This window comes from Rhinatrema bivittatum, chromosome 2, assembly GCF_901001135.1.
Source record: "Rhinatrema bivittatum chromosome 2, aRhiBiv1.1, whole genome shotgun sequence".
NCBI lineage: Eukaryota > Metazoa > Chordata > Amphibia > Gymnophiona > Rhinatrematidae > Rhinatrema > Rhinatrema bivittatum.
This window is the reverse complement of record NC_042616.1, coordinates 825,284,557-825,304,539: the sequence shown is the minus strand read 5'-3', so window position 1 is coordinate 825,304,539 and position 19,983 is coordinate 825,284,557. Positions and strand designations below refer to the sequence as shown.

The 19,983-nt window shown below is 47.4% G+C and overlaps 1 protein-coding gene across 1 annotated transcript in view; it reads left to right on the top strand.

Annotated features, from left to right (window-relative positions):
* LOC115085846 (E3 ubiquitin-protein ligase TRIM39-like) overlaps positions 1-14,999 on the top strand; it is a 30,974-nt gene extending 15,975 nt beyond the window's left edge. Inside the window, exon 5 of the mRNA XM_029592348.1 lies at positions 14,808-14,999. Within this exon, the coding sequence (XP_029448208.1) occupies positions 14,808-14,964 (157 nt within the window). The 3' untranslated portion in view covers positions 14,965-14,999. The remainder of the gene's footprint in view (positions 1-14,807) is intronic.
* The last annotated feature ends 4,984 nt before the right edge of the window (positions 15,000-19,983 follow it).

Below are 19,983 nucleotides of genomic sequence, written 5' to 3'. Positions count from 1 at the left end.
CGGGGATTCTACTTCTGCCGCCTCTGCACTGTCTGTATCTGTGGAATCCCAAATAATCCCGTCCCATGTTTTGGGATTCCATTCATTTTTCATTTTATTCACTTGTCTACGCTTTCGATATTTATGCTGTGCCAGACGCACAGTCGCTCGCTCTGCCACTAATTGATAATGGTCTGCTTTCTGGGAGACTGTTTCTAAGTGGCATCGCAACATAATGTTGTCTTTTAGCAGACCATCCATTTCTTTTTCTAGTTCAGCTAATTTCAATTGCAAGCTGTGCTTTTCTTCGTGACACTTTCTGTATCCTGTCAATAAAAGCCAGCCACGTCTTCCTACTGCCTCCAGTTCCTGCCCTTTTTTTACTGGGACCTCTTGTAATTTGTCTACAATATTTACAGGTTCGCTACCTACATCCCATGCTTCTGCCAATCCCATATTCATTGCCCATTCCTGAGCCAGCACAGAATAGGGAGTTTTTTCCCATCCTGGGATTTTAACATCCACAGGAGTAACAGGTTCAGATGGCTGCTTTGCTTTCTTTCTAAATAAAGCCTTTTTAAATAAAGCCATCCCACCCTCGTCGCCAAATGTTAGGAGTGAGGTAGGCGAGAATAAGGTAAGAGTAAAATAATATGTTTATTGATATACAATCTTAATAATTCTAAGTATTAAAGGTATATAGTTCTAAGTACTAAAATATACAATTCTAAGCATACAGTTCTAAGCACTAAAGGTACAGTTCTAAGCATATACAGTTCTAAATATTAAAAGGTACAGTTCTTACAGTTCTTAAGCATTAAGAACAATTCTAAGCATATTCATCTGTATCCGTGCACAATATTTCGGCCAATACTCACAATACCCTTTTCATCAGCCTGTCTCAGAGAGAGAGCCCAGTACAGGCAAAAGGGACCCAGTCACTTCGTACGTCTACAAAGTGACACGCAGTGCTTTGCTTGCCAGCAAGGCGAAAGTATGTTTCTCGCTCTCCCCACCTTGCAGCCATAGCTGTTCGTCCTTTATAGCCCAATGTCAACAAGTGTGCGTGCCAAACTAGACTGTGTGTTTGTGGGACAGGATTACTCCTTGCCAGCAGTTCCAGTCTAAACAATACTCAAGGATAGATAGTCAGGTCATCTCTACTCCAGGCCGAATGTCAGTACTGCAGCTGATTCTGCAATTTCCCTAACAATGGCCTTGCCGCAAACGTAGAAGACTGGAACTAGCTACAGCCTGCTCCCCAGGTCGTCGAAGGTCTGACGAAAGACGGCCACGAAATGTGGCAGTTCTTGGAGGAGGGAGTCCAAATGCTCCTACAGGGGAGATAACCTTGCCATCGCTTTGCCCTCAAGACACGAAAGAATGAAGGTAACCTTCATAAGCTCATCCTGAAAGATGGAGGGCTGCAGAGTGAACTGCATATAACACTGATTGATAAGCCCTCTGCAGAACCTGGGGTCCCCATTGAAACAGGGTGGAGCAGGTAGGGCCAGCAGAGCCCTGGAGGGCGAAGGTGAAGGCTGAGGGTTGGGTGGTGCAGATGTTAGTGATGCAGACCCAGCATGAGTATCTAGGCGAGCATGGAGGCGCTCAATGGAGGAGGCCAGTGCCTCTAAGAATCGCTGCTGTTCCTGGATCTTCAGAGCCAGGCCCAGAATGATGGTCATTTTTGATTCCTTCACACGTAAGACACAAGCTGCATCAGGGAGAGGGGATCTCCAGCCTGTGCTTTCTCCAGCATATCTCTCAATGGAGGAGACTCGTGGATCCACAGAATCCATGGCTTTGGCAACCTGTTGCGCTAGTGGTGGACCCTTGGCCTGAGGTGGGGTTGATGTTATCTGTAGGGCTCCCCCCATGGATCCCCACCGTTGGGAAGCAGAGTAGGTTGGAAGACGGAGGCCAACTGGAGCTTCACCAATACCAGCCCTCGTCCCCGCAGGTTGAGCCCTTGGGTGCCGGGGCAGGCTGATCATAGATAGGCCTCCATCCTATGACTCCCAGTGGATGTTTGAAGTAGGCAGCCAGGGACCAGCAGAGGTATCTGAGGGACCTAGACAGGTCCAGACGAAGCAGGACTTCAGAGGCAAGGATGGCAAAGACGACCAGAGTGTAGGGATAGGTGACACCTGGGCAGTAGAAGTCCAAAGCCTTACAAGGCCGAGTCCGAAGAGATACCAGAGGCAAGGTCAGGAACAGGCTGGAGTCGGGGCATGCGGCACAGCTAGGCAAGGTACAGAGGAGCAACCGTCAAAGCCAGAAATAAGTCCGGAGCATAGTCCAATGAAGCAAGGGTCAAAGCCAGTAATCAATCCAAGGCAGAGGCTAGGTAGAACCAGGAACAGAGTCAGGAACAGGAACCAGGAACGAAGTCAGGAACAGGAACGGGCAATGGAGCACACGACTAGGGTAGAGACCTGTTGCCAAGGCAAGGAGTGAGTAGCGGGCCCTGCCTTAAATAGCGGGGCCCGGTGATGTCATCATCCGGGGCTACAGGTTGGTTTCCTGCTGCGGCCCCTTTAAAGGCCGACAGGGTATGCCTGCGCACCTAGGAGGAGGCAGGACGCTGAACAGCAGCATCTCCCCGTGGCACACATGGGAAAACCTGCCAGGAGCCGGAGGGGTCCGCGGAACAACTGGGAGCGCGCAAGGAGGCAGCAGGGGTGCGGGAACGCAGGCAGCTGTCCACTGCTGCCAGTGAGGACGGGCCAGGTCCAGGAGCCGGGCGCCAGAGGTGAGTAGGCCCGGTTGCTGGCCTGCCACGTGTTGCGACCGTCGCTGCTCGACGCCCTCACTCTGCCCTCTTTACCTCTGTGACGACTCCCTCCGGGTCTGATGGATGGCTGGCTGCTGCAGCATCTCCCTCTGGCATCCCCGGACCGGCTCAATGTTGCAGATCCGCCATGTTGCCTGAAGACTTAGGGCGCGCGCTCTGATTGATGTACCAGCAAGGGCGCGAACCTCAGGGGCATCCCCCTGAGATGACGTCATCCGCTTCCAATATTGGCTTCCAATATTTAAAGGTCTTTGTTATCGCTAACAAACTGAGTTAGCAAGGACTCGCTAAGGATTCGTCCAAGCTACTCTGCCTCCTCGGACTTACCAGAGGTACCCGCTCCTCTGAGGCCTCGCTCTCTTTCTTTATTTCAGATTACAGATAGGAACGGTACTCGCTCCTCGAGGGCCCATGTTCCTGAACACTCTGAAGATTCTCTTCTGCCTGGAAGCTATCGCTGCTACAAACAATTGTGAGTTACCATCGCGCTCTCAGAGCTTTCCCTGGAACCAGGTACTCGCTCCTTGAGGGCCTAAACCTTTCCAGATCCTGAGCTTCCTTGAGACCTTATGTGAGTTTTGTCATCCAGTTCTGTTCATGAACTCTCCCTACTCTGCCTACTCACTATGTATAGTTTCTCAACAGCTCAGCCTTCCTGGGATCGCTGTTCCAGTACCTGAGGGACTACAGCCCTGCCGGGCATATCAGCTCACTACTGCCACCTCTGGTGGTTTCAAAAACTGTTTAATAAAAGAACTAATGTGTGTCTGTCTCTATACTCAAGCCTAGCCGGGGGTCCCTCTCGGGATATCCTCCCGGGGGCGTGGTCATCTGCCAGCGGCCCAGGGATGTACCCACTACTATATCAGATTCATTACAGATTGCTACTCTATAGCAAGATGATATCTGAGACACTACAAGATTGCTAGCTCCTCCCTCCTTCAGGGGCTCGCAACACCGATTTTAACAAGGTTGCTACTCCGCAGTCCAGAGAACAGCAGATATAACAGATTGCTAACTCCTCATGGAGATTCTAACAGACTGCTAATTCCTCCCTCCTTCAGGAGGCCGCAACCCTGATTCTAACAGATTGCTAACTCCTAGCACAGATATGAACACCATGGCCAGGACACGCGACATGCAAAACCTGCAGTTCTGTACCTAAGAAAAAAAAAAGCAAGAAGAAATAGAAGAGGATAGATTCGGTGAAATTCCCTCCCAGGATGTTGGCAGGTACTGGGGGGACCATCCCTCTTGGTTTTTCAGAGGAGGATGAGCAGGGGTTGGGGACCCTTCATAGCTCGCAGAGCCACACCAGGGGTGACAGCCGGAGGTCCAGTTCCCTCCCCTCAGGAGATTTGGGAGAAGCCTCTGCCACCTTCAGATAAGGCTTCTAGTTGCTATTTCTAGCTGATTTCTGTCTGTTTTTTCTAAAGTTCTAAAGTTTATTGGAAATAAAAGGGAGAAATAGGAAAAGGATAGAGAATGTATTTGCTTGATTCCCGTCGGTGGCAGAAGGGCTTCGGGTGACCAATGTTTTCACTTTGCACCTCCCAGTGTGTGCCACGCAGTCATTTTCATGGCCGGAGAGACTGGTGTGCACCTTTCTAGAGCCGACCGCTGCTACTGCTGCCTCCCTGGTGGGGAAGACCTGTCGGGGTGAGGACCACGCTTTGACTTTGCAGCAGGAGTCCAGTGGGCCTAAAGCTGCAGCATGGGAGGCCATTGTTCCATTCCCGCTTGGCGCAGGAATGGCAGCCATTTTGGATTCCTTTGCACGTATGTCACAAGCTGCAGCAGAGGGAGGGGATCTCCTGCCTGTGCTTTCTTCAGCATATCCCTCAATGGAGGAGACCCGGGGATCCCAGAGGACCTCTCAGGGGAGGAGCTAGATCCTCTGGATGAAGATACGGAGGGTCCCTCCCCTTTTTTGCCAGAGTTTGTTTTATTGCTGCATAAAGTCTATTTGGCCCGTAAGGCCATGGAGCGGCCCTCTTTTAAGCAGAGGATAACAGGTCCTCCCCAGGAAGAAGTCCAGATTTTCAGGGGCCACTAGGATTTGGAGGATCCTGGGTCCTTCTGGGACAGGGGCCACCAAGGACGGTTCCTCAGAGGAGTTAGATCGGGGGTTGCCATCTGGGGTTGGTTGTCCCAACGCAGATACTTTTCACTTGGTGCAAGGTTCAGAGGATGACGCAGGCTTGGCCCCATCTATAGAGGGTGACTATCCTAAGGTGGTTTGCCTGTTTCAAAGACAGGAACATAGATTCCTGAGCCCACTTGTTCTGGCGGAGCTGGGAATATTGTTTCCACAGGAGCAGGCTGACCTGGAGAAAGTAGATCCGGTCATGTCCAGCTTGAGGAGTCTTTCAAACACCTTCCCTTTTCAGGTCAGTGAAAGAGCTGTGGTCAGGGAGTGGCCTTAATGTGAGCAGAGCCATGGATAGGCTTTATCCTTTGCCCGAAGACACTCTGGAGCTCTTGAAGGTGCCGAAGATGGATGCCTCGGTTTTGGCAGTTACGAAGAGGACTACCATTCTGGTAGCTGGGGCAGCAGCTGGAGATGATTCTTAAGAAGATTTATGAGATATTGGTGCTGGGCATCCGGGTGGCTGTCTGCAGAAGACCTATGCTCTGGGCTAGTTTGCGATGGGTGCAACAATTGCAAAGTGACAGCAATATGGCACCCCAGGAGTTTGAACAATTGAAGCGATTGGAAGCGGCGGTCAATTATGGGGCGGATGCTTTGTATGACTTTGTTCTCACGTCTTCCCGAATGATGATATCTGCAATCTTGGCCAGGAGACTTCTTTGTTTGTGGAATTGGTCAGCGGACCTTTTGTTCAAAGCTCAGCTGGGAGCATTGCCTTTTAAGGGCAAACTTCTGTTCGGAGAGGTCTTGGAGTAGATGATAAAGAATCTGGGAGATAACAAGGTCCACAAGCTACTGGAGGACAAGCCAAGAGGGTCCAAAGGTTTTCTCCCAGTGCGCTCTCACTTTCAGAGGCAAAGTCATTTCTGCCAGGGGAGAGCTCTGAGTGTTGGTCAAAGGTAGACCTCGGGGAGGTTGCATTCCTGGAATCAGCCATTTCATGGGTGCTTCTAAGTGTGGCTTCTAAGTGTGATAGGACAAGGCTACGCTTTAGAATTTGCTCGGCTGCTCCGAAACCTGTTTATGGTGTCTCCTTGTGCCTTGGCGGAAAAGAAGTTGAATGTTCAGCAGACCATACAGAGGCTACAAATGTTGGGGGCCATTGTCCCCGTTTCCTGGAACAAGAAGGGGACGGGGCGTTATTCAATTTATTTTGTGTGCCCAAAAAGGAAGGACATTTTTGACCAATTCTGGATTTAAAGAGGTGACTCTAGCTCTCAAAGTTTCCCATTTCTGGATGGAGACTCTGCGGTCCGTCATAGCAGCGGTGAGAAGCAGGGAGTTCTTGACTTCCTTAGATCTGACAGAGGCGTACCTACACAAAGGGATTCATTCGAATCATTAATTGCACCTCAGAGTTATGGTCCTGGAGAGGAATTTTAAATTCTGTGCTCTCCCGTTCGGACTAGCAACGGCCCCGAGGACCTTCACTAAAGTGATGGTGGTAGTGGTGGCAGGTCTCAGAAAGGAGGGCCTACTGATCCACTCGTATCTGGACGACTGGCTCATCCGGCCGAAGTCGGAAGTCCTTTGCCGAGGTGTGGTGCTGAGATTGCTGGGATGGATAGTCAATCTGTCGAAGAGCAACGTTTCACCTTCACAGGTGCTGGACGTACATAGAAACATAGATATGACGGCAGAAGAAGACCAAACGGCCCATCCAGTCTGCCCAGCAAGCTTTCGCACTTTTTTTTTCTCTCACATACTTATGTTTCTCTTGGTTCATAGTAACCTTTTGTATTCTATTTCCCTTCCACCCCTGCCATTAATGTAGAGAGCAGTGTTGGAACTGCATCTAAGTGAAATAGCTTAATTAGTTAGGGGTATTAACCACCGCAATAAGCACATTACACCCATGCTTATCTGTTTATCCAGACTGTGTAATTCAGTCCTTGTTGATTGTTGCCTGAATATAGATCCACCTTTCTTCATTCCCCTTTGCCGTTGAAGCAGAGAGCTATGCTGGATATGCACTGAAAGTGAAGTATCATGCATTGAAAGTGAAGTATTAGCTTATTTGGTTTGGGGTAGCAACTGCCGTATCAAGCAAGCTACTCCCCGCTTTTTTGTGAATGCAAATCCTTTTTTCCACACTTCCTCATTGCTGCGAATGCTTAGAGCAATGTTGGAGTCGCATTAACCGTGTGTATGTTTATTGAATAAGGGTATTATCCCAGGTAGTAACCATCGTTCCCGTGAGCCACCCACTCTTCATTCACATCCTCTAGACTTTATGGATCCACAGAGTTTATCCCATGCCCCTTTGAAGTCCTTTACAGTTTTGGTCTTCACCACTTCCTCCGGAAGGTCATTCCAGGCATCCACCATCTTCTCTGTGAAGAAATACTTCCTGACATTGGTTCTGAGTCTTCCTCCCTGGAGTTTTAAATCGTGACCCCTGGTTCTGCTGATTTTTTTCCAACGGAAAAGGTTTGTCGTTATCTTTGGATCATTAAAACCTTTCAAGTATCTGAAAGTCTATATCATATCACCTCTGCTCCTCCTTTAAACCAGGGTGTACATATTTAGATTCTTCAAATCTCTCCTCATAAGTCATTCGATTAAGACCCTCCATCTTTTTGGTCGCCCTTCTCTGGACCGCCTCCATCCTGTCTCTGTCTCTTCGGAGATATGGTCTCCAGAACTGAGCGCAGTACTCCAGGTGAGGCCTCACCAAGGACCTGTACAAGGGGATCATCACTTCCCTTTTCTTATTCGATATTCCTCTCTCTATGCAGCCCAGCATTCTTCTGGCTTTAGCTATCGCCTTGTCACATTGTTTCGCTGACTTCAGATTAGACACTATCATCCCACATATCACATAGATATTGAACAGGACCGGTCCTAACACCAATCCTTGCGGCACTCCGCTTAACACCGCTCTCTCTTCAGAGTAAGTTCCATTTATCATCACACATTGTCTTCTGTCTGTCAACCAGTTTGCAATCCAGGTCACCACCTCTGCACTCACTCCTAAGCTTCTCATTTTATTCACCAGCCTCCTGTGCGGGACCGTATAAAAAGCCTTGCTGAAATCCAAGTAGATGACTTTGAGTGCTCTTTGTTCCAACTCCCTAGTCACCCAGTTGAAAAAGTCAATCAGGTTTGTCTGACAGGATCTTCCCCTGGTGAATCCATGCTGTCTCTGGTCCAGCAATTCTCCCGACTGTAGATAGTTCACTATCTCTTTCAGCAGTGACTCCATTACTTTTCCCACCACTGAAGTGAGGCTGACCGGTCTGTAGTTACCAGCCTCCTCTCTGTTCCCACTCTTGTGAAGCGGGACCACCACTGCTCTTCTCCAATCACTTGGCACCACTCCCGTTTCTAGAGATCTATTGAACAGGTCACACAGCGGACCCGCCAGCACATCTCTGAGCTCCCTCAGTATCCTGGGAGGAACCTCATCAGGTCCCATGGCTTTGTCTACTTTCAGTTTCCCCAGCTCTTCCCATACATTTTCTACTGTAAATGAAGTTACATCTACTCCACTCCCCTCCAGTTTCTTGTTAACTAGGGACAGTCCTTCTCCAGGGTCCTCCTTAGTGAACACAGAACAGAAGTATTCATTTAATATTTCTGCCATTTCTTCATCTCTCTCCACACATTGATCCTTTCCACCTTTCAATTTCACTATACCATTTTGAACTTTTCTCCTTTCTCTGATGTATCTGAAAAATGTTTTGTCACCTTGTTTTATCTCTTTGGTAATCCTTTCTTCCGCTTGACTTTTTGCCATCTTGATTACTTTCTTCGTCTCCTTCAGTTCCATCAGATATTCTCTCTTGTGCTCCTCCCTTTGGGATCCTTTATATTTCTTGAATGCTGTTCTTTTAGTTTTTATTTTGTCAGCCACCTCCTTTGAGAACCAGATAGGTTTCATTTTCCTTTTCTTTACTTTTCTGACATATAGATTAGTTGCCTTGATTGCTCCTTTTAGATTGGTCCACTGTTGATCCACATCTTTCTCGTTCTCCCAACCTTTTAGTTCTTCCTCCAGGTACTTCCCCATTTCATCAAAGTCTGTGTTTTTGAACTGTAAAACTTGGGTCTGTGCTTCTTCTACATATCCTGTGTGTGATATGAAACCATATCGTTTGATGATCACTGGTGCTGAGGTGGGCGCCCACCTGGACGTCTGAGACATTATCTGCATTAGTGAGCACTAAGTCGAGTATAGCTCCTTCTCTTGTGGGTTCCATAACCATTTGTTTGAACAAAGCTACTTGCAGGGTATCCACTATTTCTCTACTATTATTAGATTCTGCAGAAGGGATTCTCAAGTCTAGATCCAGCAGATTAAAGTCCTGAACGATCACCACTTCTCCTCTCTTTCCTATCTTTTGGATGTCTTCAACCAGATCTCTGTCCAGCTCTTCCTTTTGGTTTGGAGGCCTGTAAACCACTCCAATATAAATGGATGCCCCATCGTTTTTTAGGTCAGCCCATAGTGCTTCTTCATTGCCCCATCTTCCTTGCAGCTCAGATGCTTGGATATTGTTTCTGACATAAAGAGCCACTCCTCCCCCTTTCCTGTCCTCTCTATCCTTCCTTAACAAGTTATAGCCTGGTATTGCCGTATCCCAATCATGAGATTCTGTGAACCATGTCTCTGTGATAGCAACAACGTCCAAGTCCGCCTCCACCATTAGGGCCTGCAGATCTGGGATTTTATTACACAAAATACGAGCATTTGTGGTCATAGCTTTCCAGCTTTTCTCGTTAAGGTTACTGCTTTTCCTGGATTCCTTTTGAGACTTTAGTTTGTTATTCACTTCACTCTTTCCCTTTGCAGTTGTGCCACTGATGACAGAGTCATCCATCACAATGAGCTTTTTCCTTTAGTTACTGATCTGGAATTTCTGTATGCATTGGGTTTATTCTCTCTTTTCAGGTAACACTTCAATCTTTTTCTCAAGAACTTCTTCAGTGTTTAATATAGAGTAAGCTTTTTGTACTTGTTGCACTTGATACAGTGTGTGTCTCTGCATCACAGGTCTAATTCTACCAGAGCTCACTGTAATCCTGGATTTTGAGTTCCTTAATGTCCTGTATGAGTGTGTGTGTGTGTGTGGGGGGGGGGGGGGGTATACTTGTGGGCTGCCCAACTGTCAAGAATGGGTGTCTGTGGGTCACAGGTCTTATCCTACCCGAGCCCACTTTATCTCTCTTTTTTCTTGACTCCTGGTTTTTCTGTGGTAATGGGGAATTAATTCCTGAGTAATGTAATGTGGGTGATATTCTCTTTATTGAAGCTAATTCAGCTTTAATTTCAGCCAGCTCCTTTTTCAAGGAAGAGAGTTCTGCACAAATGGGGCAAGCTCTAAGTTTCCATATGCTTTCCCTAAGAATAAAGGCTCCACAATAGTTACATTGGATAGTCCTCATTTTGGTAAATTGATTGTTAACACCTAAGGAAATACCAATTTACTAATTTATCTTGTTGTCAATTATGAAGTGGGGCAGACTACATTAGAAAAACAAACCGATGGGGGTAGGATGGGAGGGAGTTAAACAGTTTAAACCTAGGTCAGGCTGGGTAGAACAGGACACTTTCTGGAACTTAACTAGTCCTTTAGCTATTAAATGATCCCACAGCACTTATGTCCCAATATTAAACAGAGATTATTAAAGACAGTTATACAATAAGAGAAATACTGTTTTTTTTTTCTTTTTGGTGTTTTTTTTAAATCTTAAAGCAAACCAATAGCAAGAAACCAAACAAATTAATAAACAATAACTAAAACTAGAAGAGAAATGGATAATGAAAGCACAGAGCAGTATTTATACACAGAAGCTTCTACAATATAATAAATTAATAATGCTTTGCAGCTTGTCTGCACTGGAAACAGTTGGCTCCGCTCCTGGGCTGGCACTAAGCAGTCTGTATTATTCCAGCTGGCTCTCAAGGTTAGCTACCCCCAACCTCTGAGTTAGCCACACCCAAACTGGCTTTACCTGGACATTTTCTGGAACTTTACTAGTCCTTACTTTCGGGTACTGAAGCATGTGCATCTTAGGCACCTGCTTCAGTACCCGACTGCGGAATGTATTTCTCATGGAGGAGCAGTTTGTCAAGCTTCAGGCTCAAGTTCAGAACCTGTTGGAGGCCCGAGTGCCCAGGGTCTGGGATTACTTGCAGGTCCTTGGTTCCATGGCCTCAACCTTGGGGCTAGTCCCATAGGCGTTTGCTCATATGCAGCCTCTTGAGAAAGCATTGCTATCCCGGCAGGATCCGATGTCAGAGCACTTCCATCTCTCACTACCGCTTACAGAGTTTGCCAGGTCCAGTCTTTCGAGGTGGCTTGGCCAGGATCATTTGTGCAGCGGGGTGGATCGTGAGGTTCCTCAATGGATGGTGGTGACTACTGATGCCAGTCTCTCTGGTTGGGGAGCTGTGTGCCAGTCCCAGTCAATGCCGGGCAGCAAAGGAAGCAAACTGGTCCATCAGTTGCCTAGAGACGAGAGCAGTACAATTGGCTCTGCAGGAGTTTCTTACCATTTTACACAACCATGCAGTCAGAGTCCTGTAAGACAATGCAACTACAGTGGCCTACATCAACTGCCAGGGAGATACCAAGAGTCGAGCGGTTGCTTGGGAGGCAGAAATACTGATGTCCTGGGTGGAACAGCATCTGGCCTTGCTAGCGGCCTTGAACATAGCGGGGTCCAAAAATGTGCAGGAGGATTATCTCAGCGAATAACAGTTGGATCCCCAGAGAATGGGAGCTATTGCAGGAAGCGATGATCCTCATTTCTCACAGGGGGTGCGTGCCTCACATGGATTTGATGGCAACCCAGAGGACTAACAAGGCACCACATTTCTTCTGTTGCAGAAGAGAGCACAAAGTGGAAAAGGTTGATGCCCTGGTGCTTCCTTGACCACAAGAAGTTCTGATCTATGTGTTTCCTCCATGGCCTCAGGTGGGCAAGGTTATAAGGAGAATAGAGATCCACCCAGGAAAGGTGATTGTCATGGCTCTGGAGTGGCCATGAAGGCCTTGGTTTATGGACCTGGTTAATCTAGGACTGGATGGCACCCTGAGGCCTGGCCATCTTCCAAATCTTCTGCGGCAGGGCCCTATATTTTCAGATCAAGCAGATCGCTTTTGTCTTGCGGCTTGGATTTTGAAAGTGGGCAATTAAGAAAGAAAGGATATCCAGAGGATGTTATTTCTACTCAGTTGTGAGCTCGCAAGACCTCTACTTCCTTGGCGTATGTCCGGGTTTGGAGGATCTTCGAGTCTTGGTGTATGGAGCAGGCGGTTGATCCTCGTTGAGCATTGGTTGCAGATTCTAGTCTTTTTGCAGAGAGGCCTGAAGAAAGGTTTGTTCTTTAGTTCCCTGAGTGTGCAGGCATCAGCCTCAGGCTGCTTGCGGGGCAAGCTCATGGAACAAATCTGGCTGCACAACCGGATGTGATACATTTCTACCAAGGGACAAAACTTTTTTGCGACCCCCACGGTTTGTAAAATGTGTCCTTTTTCGAGCCTTAATTTGGTCCTCAAGGGTATGTGTGAAGCACCTTTTGAGCCTCTTAATAGGGCCACCATAAAAGATCTGATTTTGAAGATGGTTTTCTTGGTGGCGATTTGTTCAGCCAGATGGGTTTCTGAACTTCAAGTCCTATCATGTATGGAACAATTTTTGAGGATTCCGGAGTCTCTCTGAGGATGTTCCCGTCATTTTGCCAAAGGTCGTTTCAGTGTTCCATTTAAATCAGACAGTGGAGCTTCCAGCCTTTTCAAATTTGGAGAGGGGTAAGTCTCATGCAAAGGAATTAAGATGTCTGAATGTCAGAAGGGCCTTGTTGCGGCATCTTGAGGTCACAAATAGTTTCAGGTTGTTGGATCGCATTTTTGTGCTATGGAGTGGTGCAAAAAAAGATCTGAAAGTTTCAAAGGCCACTATATCATGTTGGTTGAAGGAGGCTATTGGTTCTGCATATATTTGTTGCCATCGACCCGGCCCGGAGGGATTAAGGGCTCATTCTACTCGTTCCCAGGCAACTTCCTGGGCAGAATGTCAGCGAGTGTCACCACAAGAGATTTACAGGGTGGCTACTTAGATGCCTTTGCCAGACACTACCGATTGGACGTCCTGGCCTCGGATGTTGGAAATTTCAGTGAAGGTGTACTTTGTGCAGGACTCTCACAGTCCCACTCCAGTTAGGGAAGCGTTGGCACATCCCAGGAGTCTGCAGTGATATGGGTAGGTACAGGGAAAGGGAAATTGGTTCTTACCTGCTAATTTTCATTCCTGTTGTACCACAGATCAGTCCACCCATTGGTGGAGGGAATGTTTGGAGAGTGTGCTTGGTTTTGTTTACCCTAATGATTCTGGAGAATTTGAAGAATGGCATAGGTTTCCCATTTAGTCTTTTCAAGAAAAGTTTCAAATTTGGTTTTCAATTTATGAATTTTCATCTTTTCCTCTGCTCATTCTGGGGTGTATTATAGAGCTGATTTATTAGAAATTTTGTTAGATATTTTAGGCTTGGGTACGTTGCTCAGTTAAGTTGCGTTTAATTGATATGTTTTGCTTTAATTATGTTTACTTGTTTCATGTTTAAGAATTCATATATTAACCTTATGTTAAATGTATAACGCTCTGGCGTATGTTCCTGTTCTCTGTACACTGACGCGATATCTAAACATTTTTTTAAATAAATAAATAATACTGAGGAGCTGCAGGTGACACACCAGGTTAAGAGGCAGTGCCTGTGAGGTTTCTCTCTGACTCTATCTGCTGGAAGGGAGGCAAAACCCAGGAGTCTGGACTGATCTGTGGGACTACAGGAACATAAATTAGCAGGTAAGAACCAATTTTCCTGTACAAATCATTCCCTCCACCTGTCCCATCTCTGTCCCCTGGGGGTGAACATCTCCCAGAATAATCCCAGTGACTCCCTCCCTCCATCTGTCCCATCTCTATCCCCTGGGGGTGAACATCTCCCAGAATAATCCCAGTGACTTGCTCCCTCCACCTGTCCCATCTCTATCCCCTGGGGTTGAACATCTCCCAGAATAATCCCAGTGACTCGCTCCCTCCACCTCTCCCATCTCTATCCCCTGGGGGTGAACATCTTCCAGAATAATCCCAGTGACGCACTCCCTCCACCTGTCCCATCTCTGTCCCCTGGGGTTGAACATCTCCTGGAATAATCCCAGTGACTCTTTCCCTCCCCCTGTCCCATCTCTATCCCCTGGGGTTGAACATCTCCCAGAATAATCCCAGTGACGCACTCCCTCCACCTGTCCCATCTCTATCCCCTGGGGTTGAACATCTCCCAGAATAATCCCAGTGACGCACTCCCTCCCCCTGTCCCATCTCTATCCCCTGGGGTTGAACATCTCCCAGAATAATCCCAGTGACGCACTCCCTCCCCCTGTCCCATCTCTATCCCCTGGGGTTGAACATCTCCCAGAATAATCCCAGTGACTCACTCCCTCCCCCTGTCCCATCTCTATCCCCTGGGGTTGAACATCTCCCAGAATAATCCCAATGACTCTCTCCCTCCACCTGTCCCTTCTCTGTCCCCTGGGGTTGAACATCTCCCAGAATAATTCCAATGACTCACTCCCTCCCCCTGTCCCATCTCTGTCCCCTGTGGTTGAACATCTCCCAGAATAATCCCAGTGACTCATTCCCTCCCCCTGTCCCATCTCTGTCCCCTGGGGTTGAACATCTCCCAGAATAATTCCAATGACTCACTCCCTCCCCCTGTCCCATCTCTGTCCCCTGGGGTTGAACATCTCCCAGAATAATCCCAGTGACTCTCTTACCTGTAGTTATATCTCATTCTCTCCTCCTGTCCCATCTCTGTCCCCTGGGGTTGAACATCTCCCAGAATAATCCCAGTGACTCTCTTACCTGTAGGTGTCAGATGGTGGAGTTTCCAGAACCAGAGGCTGTTTCTACTGACCTGAGAATGGATTTCCCACTGAGATACCCTCAGCAATTGAAGAAACTGATCACAAGCTTTGGAGGTAGAAGAATCTCTCTCTTTTACTTTTGCTTTATTTGTTTGCATTAAATCATTAGCAGTCAGAATGTGGAGTTTCTCAGATGCAGATCTGCAATCTGTCTGTACAGATGAGAGATTGCTCCCCTCTTCTCCTTCCCCTTCCTCTGTTTGTGCTCCTGATCCCGTTCTCTCCCGTCTTCCCCGATCTCTTATTTATTCTGTCGCTTTCTCTTACATTTGCTAAAATTTCATATTGCAAAGCTTGCCCTATGAAACACATTTTAAATGTAAATCTCTGAGTTCTCTCAGTATATTCTATAGAGAGACTTGTGGAGGACGAGAAGGCAGAGAAGGGGATATAATTGGGATTTATAAGTCACGAGTGGGGTGGAACGGATAAATAGGGAATGGTTATTTACCCTCTGAAACTTCACTAGGACTAGAGGACGCCCCATGATTGTAGCAAGTGGCAGATTTAAAACAAGTCCTAGGAAGGATTTTTCACTCAGGGCACAATCAAGCGATGGAATCTGTTGCCAGAGCATTTGGATTTCAGAAAAGGATTGGAGAAGTCCCTGAAGGAAAAGTCCATAAAGAGTTATTAGCCAGGTGGACTCGGGAAAGCCGGTGCTTATCCTTGGGGGTGAGATACAAGAAATGCATCAGTTATTGGGGGTCTGCCGGGTCCTTGTGCCCCAGACTGGCAGTGTCAGGGACGGATTCTGGGCTCAATGCCCCTTGGCATTTCTGGGAGGGTTTCATTATCCCGCTACGTTAGTTGATTCTGTACTATCCCTGCTGACTTAGCCGCATAACTTTACACCTGCTTCAGTCCAGGCCTGAGTTATCTGATGTTGTGTGGCTGAATAACTTGCTATTTATCTCAATATCTTCAAAAGATATCCAGGTAAGTAGCACAGTAAAAATGTAAAAGAAATGTCATTTGTGGGCAGTGGCCCGATGTGCACCCCCTGCCCCATTATATGAACATTGTCCCAGTGGGACGAGCCGTGCAGCCCCCCCTCCTGCCATGCACCGCCCTTATAGTAAAATGTGTCGGGGGGGGGGGACCTCCTGTTTCCCCTTTGGTTATTGTTGTAATCCAAGGCTTCCTGCCACCCTCTCTCCCCACCCGCTCTCACAAAACTCTTACCCCCACTGTTCCCCCTCCCCCAGACTAGCAAACACCGTGCGGAGAGTGCGGTAACCTCTAACATGGGAATGCAGGACTTTCCCGTCGATAGCAGGGCTGAATTAGCCATGCTGTATGGGAACTGTCAATCAGGGCCCGGGAGGCAGAGCTTCGTAGCAGAGTGTAGATCTTTGATCCTCTGCGGCTGCGCGTGGGTTCCCACGCAGTAGTCAACGGTTCTCCTCAGTCTGTTTTTTTCCGCGCGCAGGAGCACACGCGGAGCCTTTTTCTCCTCAAGAAGAAAGCGTATCCAAATAAATATGTCTAAAAAACAGTCGGGATTCAAGCCGTGTCTGTGCGGCAAGATCCTGTCCGTCACCGACGGACATGATCTATGCTACCGCTGTCTAGGACGCGACCACATTCAAACCGACTGCGAACATTGGATAGAATGTCTCCGAGGGCTCGTCGGCATAGGAGCTACAGGTGGCTGGAACACTCGTCGGAAGACAAAGCGTCTACGACCCACTCTTCTCCGGGACCAAAATCCAGGACATCAACCTCCAGTAAGAGAGCAGCTTCCTAGGACCCACAGTCCCCAAAGGTACGTGAAGCGAAGAGAAAAAACAAAGAGGCGGTAAACCAGGGATCTGGTCTTCACCCCCAATGTCCGGAATCTGGGAAACAAGGGCCTTACAAATTGTCTGAGCCCAGTACCCAGTCGCTAATTAAAAGCAATCCAGTGCGGTCCTTAATGCTATCACAGCACCTGGAGCGAGATAGAGACTCGGAGCCGCCGCAAAAAATTCCAAAAACGGCACCGGAAGGATCCAAATCGATACCAAAGAAGGCCGAAACGGCGCCGAAAAGGTCTCGATTGACGCTAGGATCGCAGCCGGCCCCGAAGTCTCAGCCGGCGCCGAAGTCTCACTCGGAGCCGAAGTCTCACTCGGAGCCAAAACAGTCGGTGCCGAAGTCACAGGCAGAACCGCCATCAAAGTCGGACCGAAAACACTCGGCGCCGAGAATTCACCCGGCGCCGGAGTCACAATCGGCGCCGAAGAAGAAAAGAATGGAATCAGCATCAAAACATGATTCTCATTCAAACACCCATTGCAGGGACAGGACAGCACCGCAGTCCAACCCAAACAAACGGAACAACTGGGTCAAGTCTCGGAGAAGTTGCCGCGGGAAATAGTATCCCCACCCAACACAAGTACTGATCCGCAGGAGGGTAAACGACTAGATAGCTGTTCCTACAGAACAGAATATGCGGACAGACAGTCACGAGACCGTAGACATTCGTTAACAAGGAAGAGACATCGACACCATTCTGACTCTTCCCCCTCCTCGAGTAGGGACCATAGTCACTCAAAACGACATCATGTGTCCCATCACAAAGGAGTGAAGTCTTCATCTTCATCTTCCTCCCATTATAAGAGTAAGTCTGATCGATCTCAATCTACGTCTCATGGAGTTATTCCAATTTCGTCATCTCCATCCTCTAGCAGATCAAGAAGTATACAGTCCACTCGTCAACAGGCAACGGAGTGGAGTGATCCATCAGAGGACGAGAGACATTCTAATCCTCCTCCTTCAGAGTTAACGCACGAACCACCTCACTTGGAAAAGCGTCCTGCAATGCCACCTCAAACCTCAAAAGCCTTTTGGGACCTGACACAGTCCTTAGTGGGCTTTTTTGAAACTCTACAATCATCGTACACTCTACCTCCTAAGTCCACTTCCCCGACAGATGACACTAAACCTACTCAACAGCAAACCCAACGAGATATACCGTCTACACTATCTCCTTCTTCACCAGTCTCTCTGGCCCGTTCCCCATCTCCCCCAGGAGACTCCATATCCATACACTCCTCACCGCTGTCTTCTACCGGATACCCATCTGATCCTCTGGATCAACCAGCGGAACCTTATCCCCCTCCGGAGGATCTCACCTACCCCAAGTTCATAGATAAGATAGGAACCATTCTAAAATTGGATGTCCAAAAGCTACCGGAACCGAGAGCGGAAACATTGGGATTGCTAAAAATTTTCGACGCGCTGGGGGAACCGTCGGCTCTTCCACCACACGCGATTCTACACGGGGTCCTGCAAAAATCATGGGACACCCCCTTTGCTCTGCCAGCCGTATCCAGGAAAACGGATCTAAAATTCAAACTTCAAAAGCCTTCAATGTATGCGATCCCTCAACTTCCACATGACTCCATAGTGGTGGAGTCCGCGCTACAAAAGTCCCGGAAACCGAAGACTCATGCATCTGCTCCTCCAGGGAAGGATAATAAGGCCCTGGATGACTTTGCGAAACGAGTCTATCAGAACGCAATGCTTACGGCACGAATTCACCATAAGAACATAAGAACATAAGAAAATGCCATACTGGGTCAGACCAAGGGTCCATCAAGCCCAGCATCCTGTTTCCAACAGTGGCCAATCCAGGCCATAAGAACCTGGCAAGTACCCAAAAACTAAGTCTATTCCATGTAACCATTGCTAATGGCAGTGGCTATTCTCTAAGTGAACCTAATAGCAGGTAATGGACTTCTCCTCCAAGAACTTATCCAATCCTTTTTTAAACACAGCTATACTACCTGCACGAACCACATTCTCTGGCAACAAATTCCAGAGTTTAATTGTGCGTTGAGTAAAAAAGAACTTTCTCCGATTAGTTTTAAATGTGCCCCATGCTAACTTCATGGAGTGTCCCCTAGTCCTTCTACTATCTGAAAGAGTAAATAACCGATTCACATCTACCCGTTCTAGACCTCTCATGATTTTAAACACCTCTATCATATCCCCCCTCAGTCGTCTCTTCTCCAAGCTGAAAAGTCCTAATCTCTTTAGTCTTTCCTCATAGGGGAGTTGTTCCATTCCCCTTATCATTTTGGTAGCCCTTCTCTGTACCTTCTCCATCGCAATTATATCTTTTTTGAGATGCGGCGACCATAACTTTTACATGGTACAGTATATGTATGAATGCTGGAGGATAGCAAATGTAACCCCAATATTTAAAAAGGGCCCAAGGGGCGATCCGGGAAACTACAGACCGGTTAGCCTGACGTCAGTGCCAGGAAAAATAATGGAAAGTGTTCTAAACATCAAAATCACAGAACATATAGAAAGACATGGTTTAATGGAACAAAGTCAGCATGGCTTTACCCAGGGCAAGTCTTGCCTCACAAATCTGCTTCACTTTTTTGAAGGAGTTAATAAACATGTGGATAAGGGTGAACCGGTAGATATAGTATACTTGGATTTTCAGAAGGCGTTTGACAAAGTTCCTCATGAGAGGCTTCTAGGAAAAGTAAAAAGTCATGGGATAGGTGGCGATGTCCTTTCCTGGATTGCAAACTGGCTAAAAGACAGGAAACAGAGAGTAGGATTAAATGGGCAATTTTCTCAGTGGAAGGGAGTGGACAGTGGAGTGCCTCAGGGATCTGTATTGGGACCCTTACTGTTCAATATATTTATAAATGATTTGGAAAGAAATACGACGAGTGAGATAATCAAATTTGCAGACGACACAAAATTGTTCAGAGTAGTTAAATCACAAGCAGATTGTGATAAATTGCAGGAAGACCTTGTGAGACTGGAAAATTGGGCATCCAAATGGCAGATGAAATTTAATGTGGATAAGTGCAAGGTGATGCATATAGGGAAAAATAACCCGTGCTATAATTACACAATGTTGGGTTCCATATTAGGTGCTACAACCCAAGAAAGAGATCTAGGTGTCATAGTGGATAACACACTGAAATCGTCGGTGCAGTGTGCTGCGGCAGTCAAAAAAGCAAACAGAATGTTGGGAATTATTAGAAAAGGAATGGTGAATAAAACGGAAAATGTCATAATGCCTCTGTATCGCTTCATGGTGAGACCGCACCTTGAATACTGTGTACAATTCTGGTCGCCGCATCTCAAAAAAGATATAATTGCGA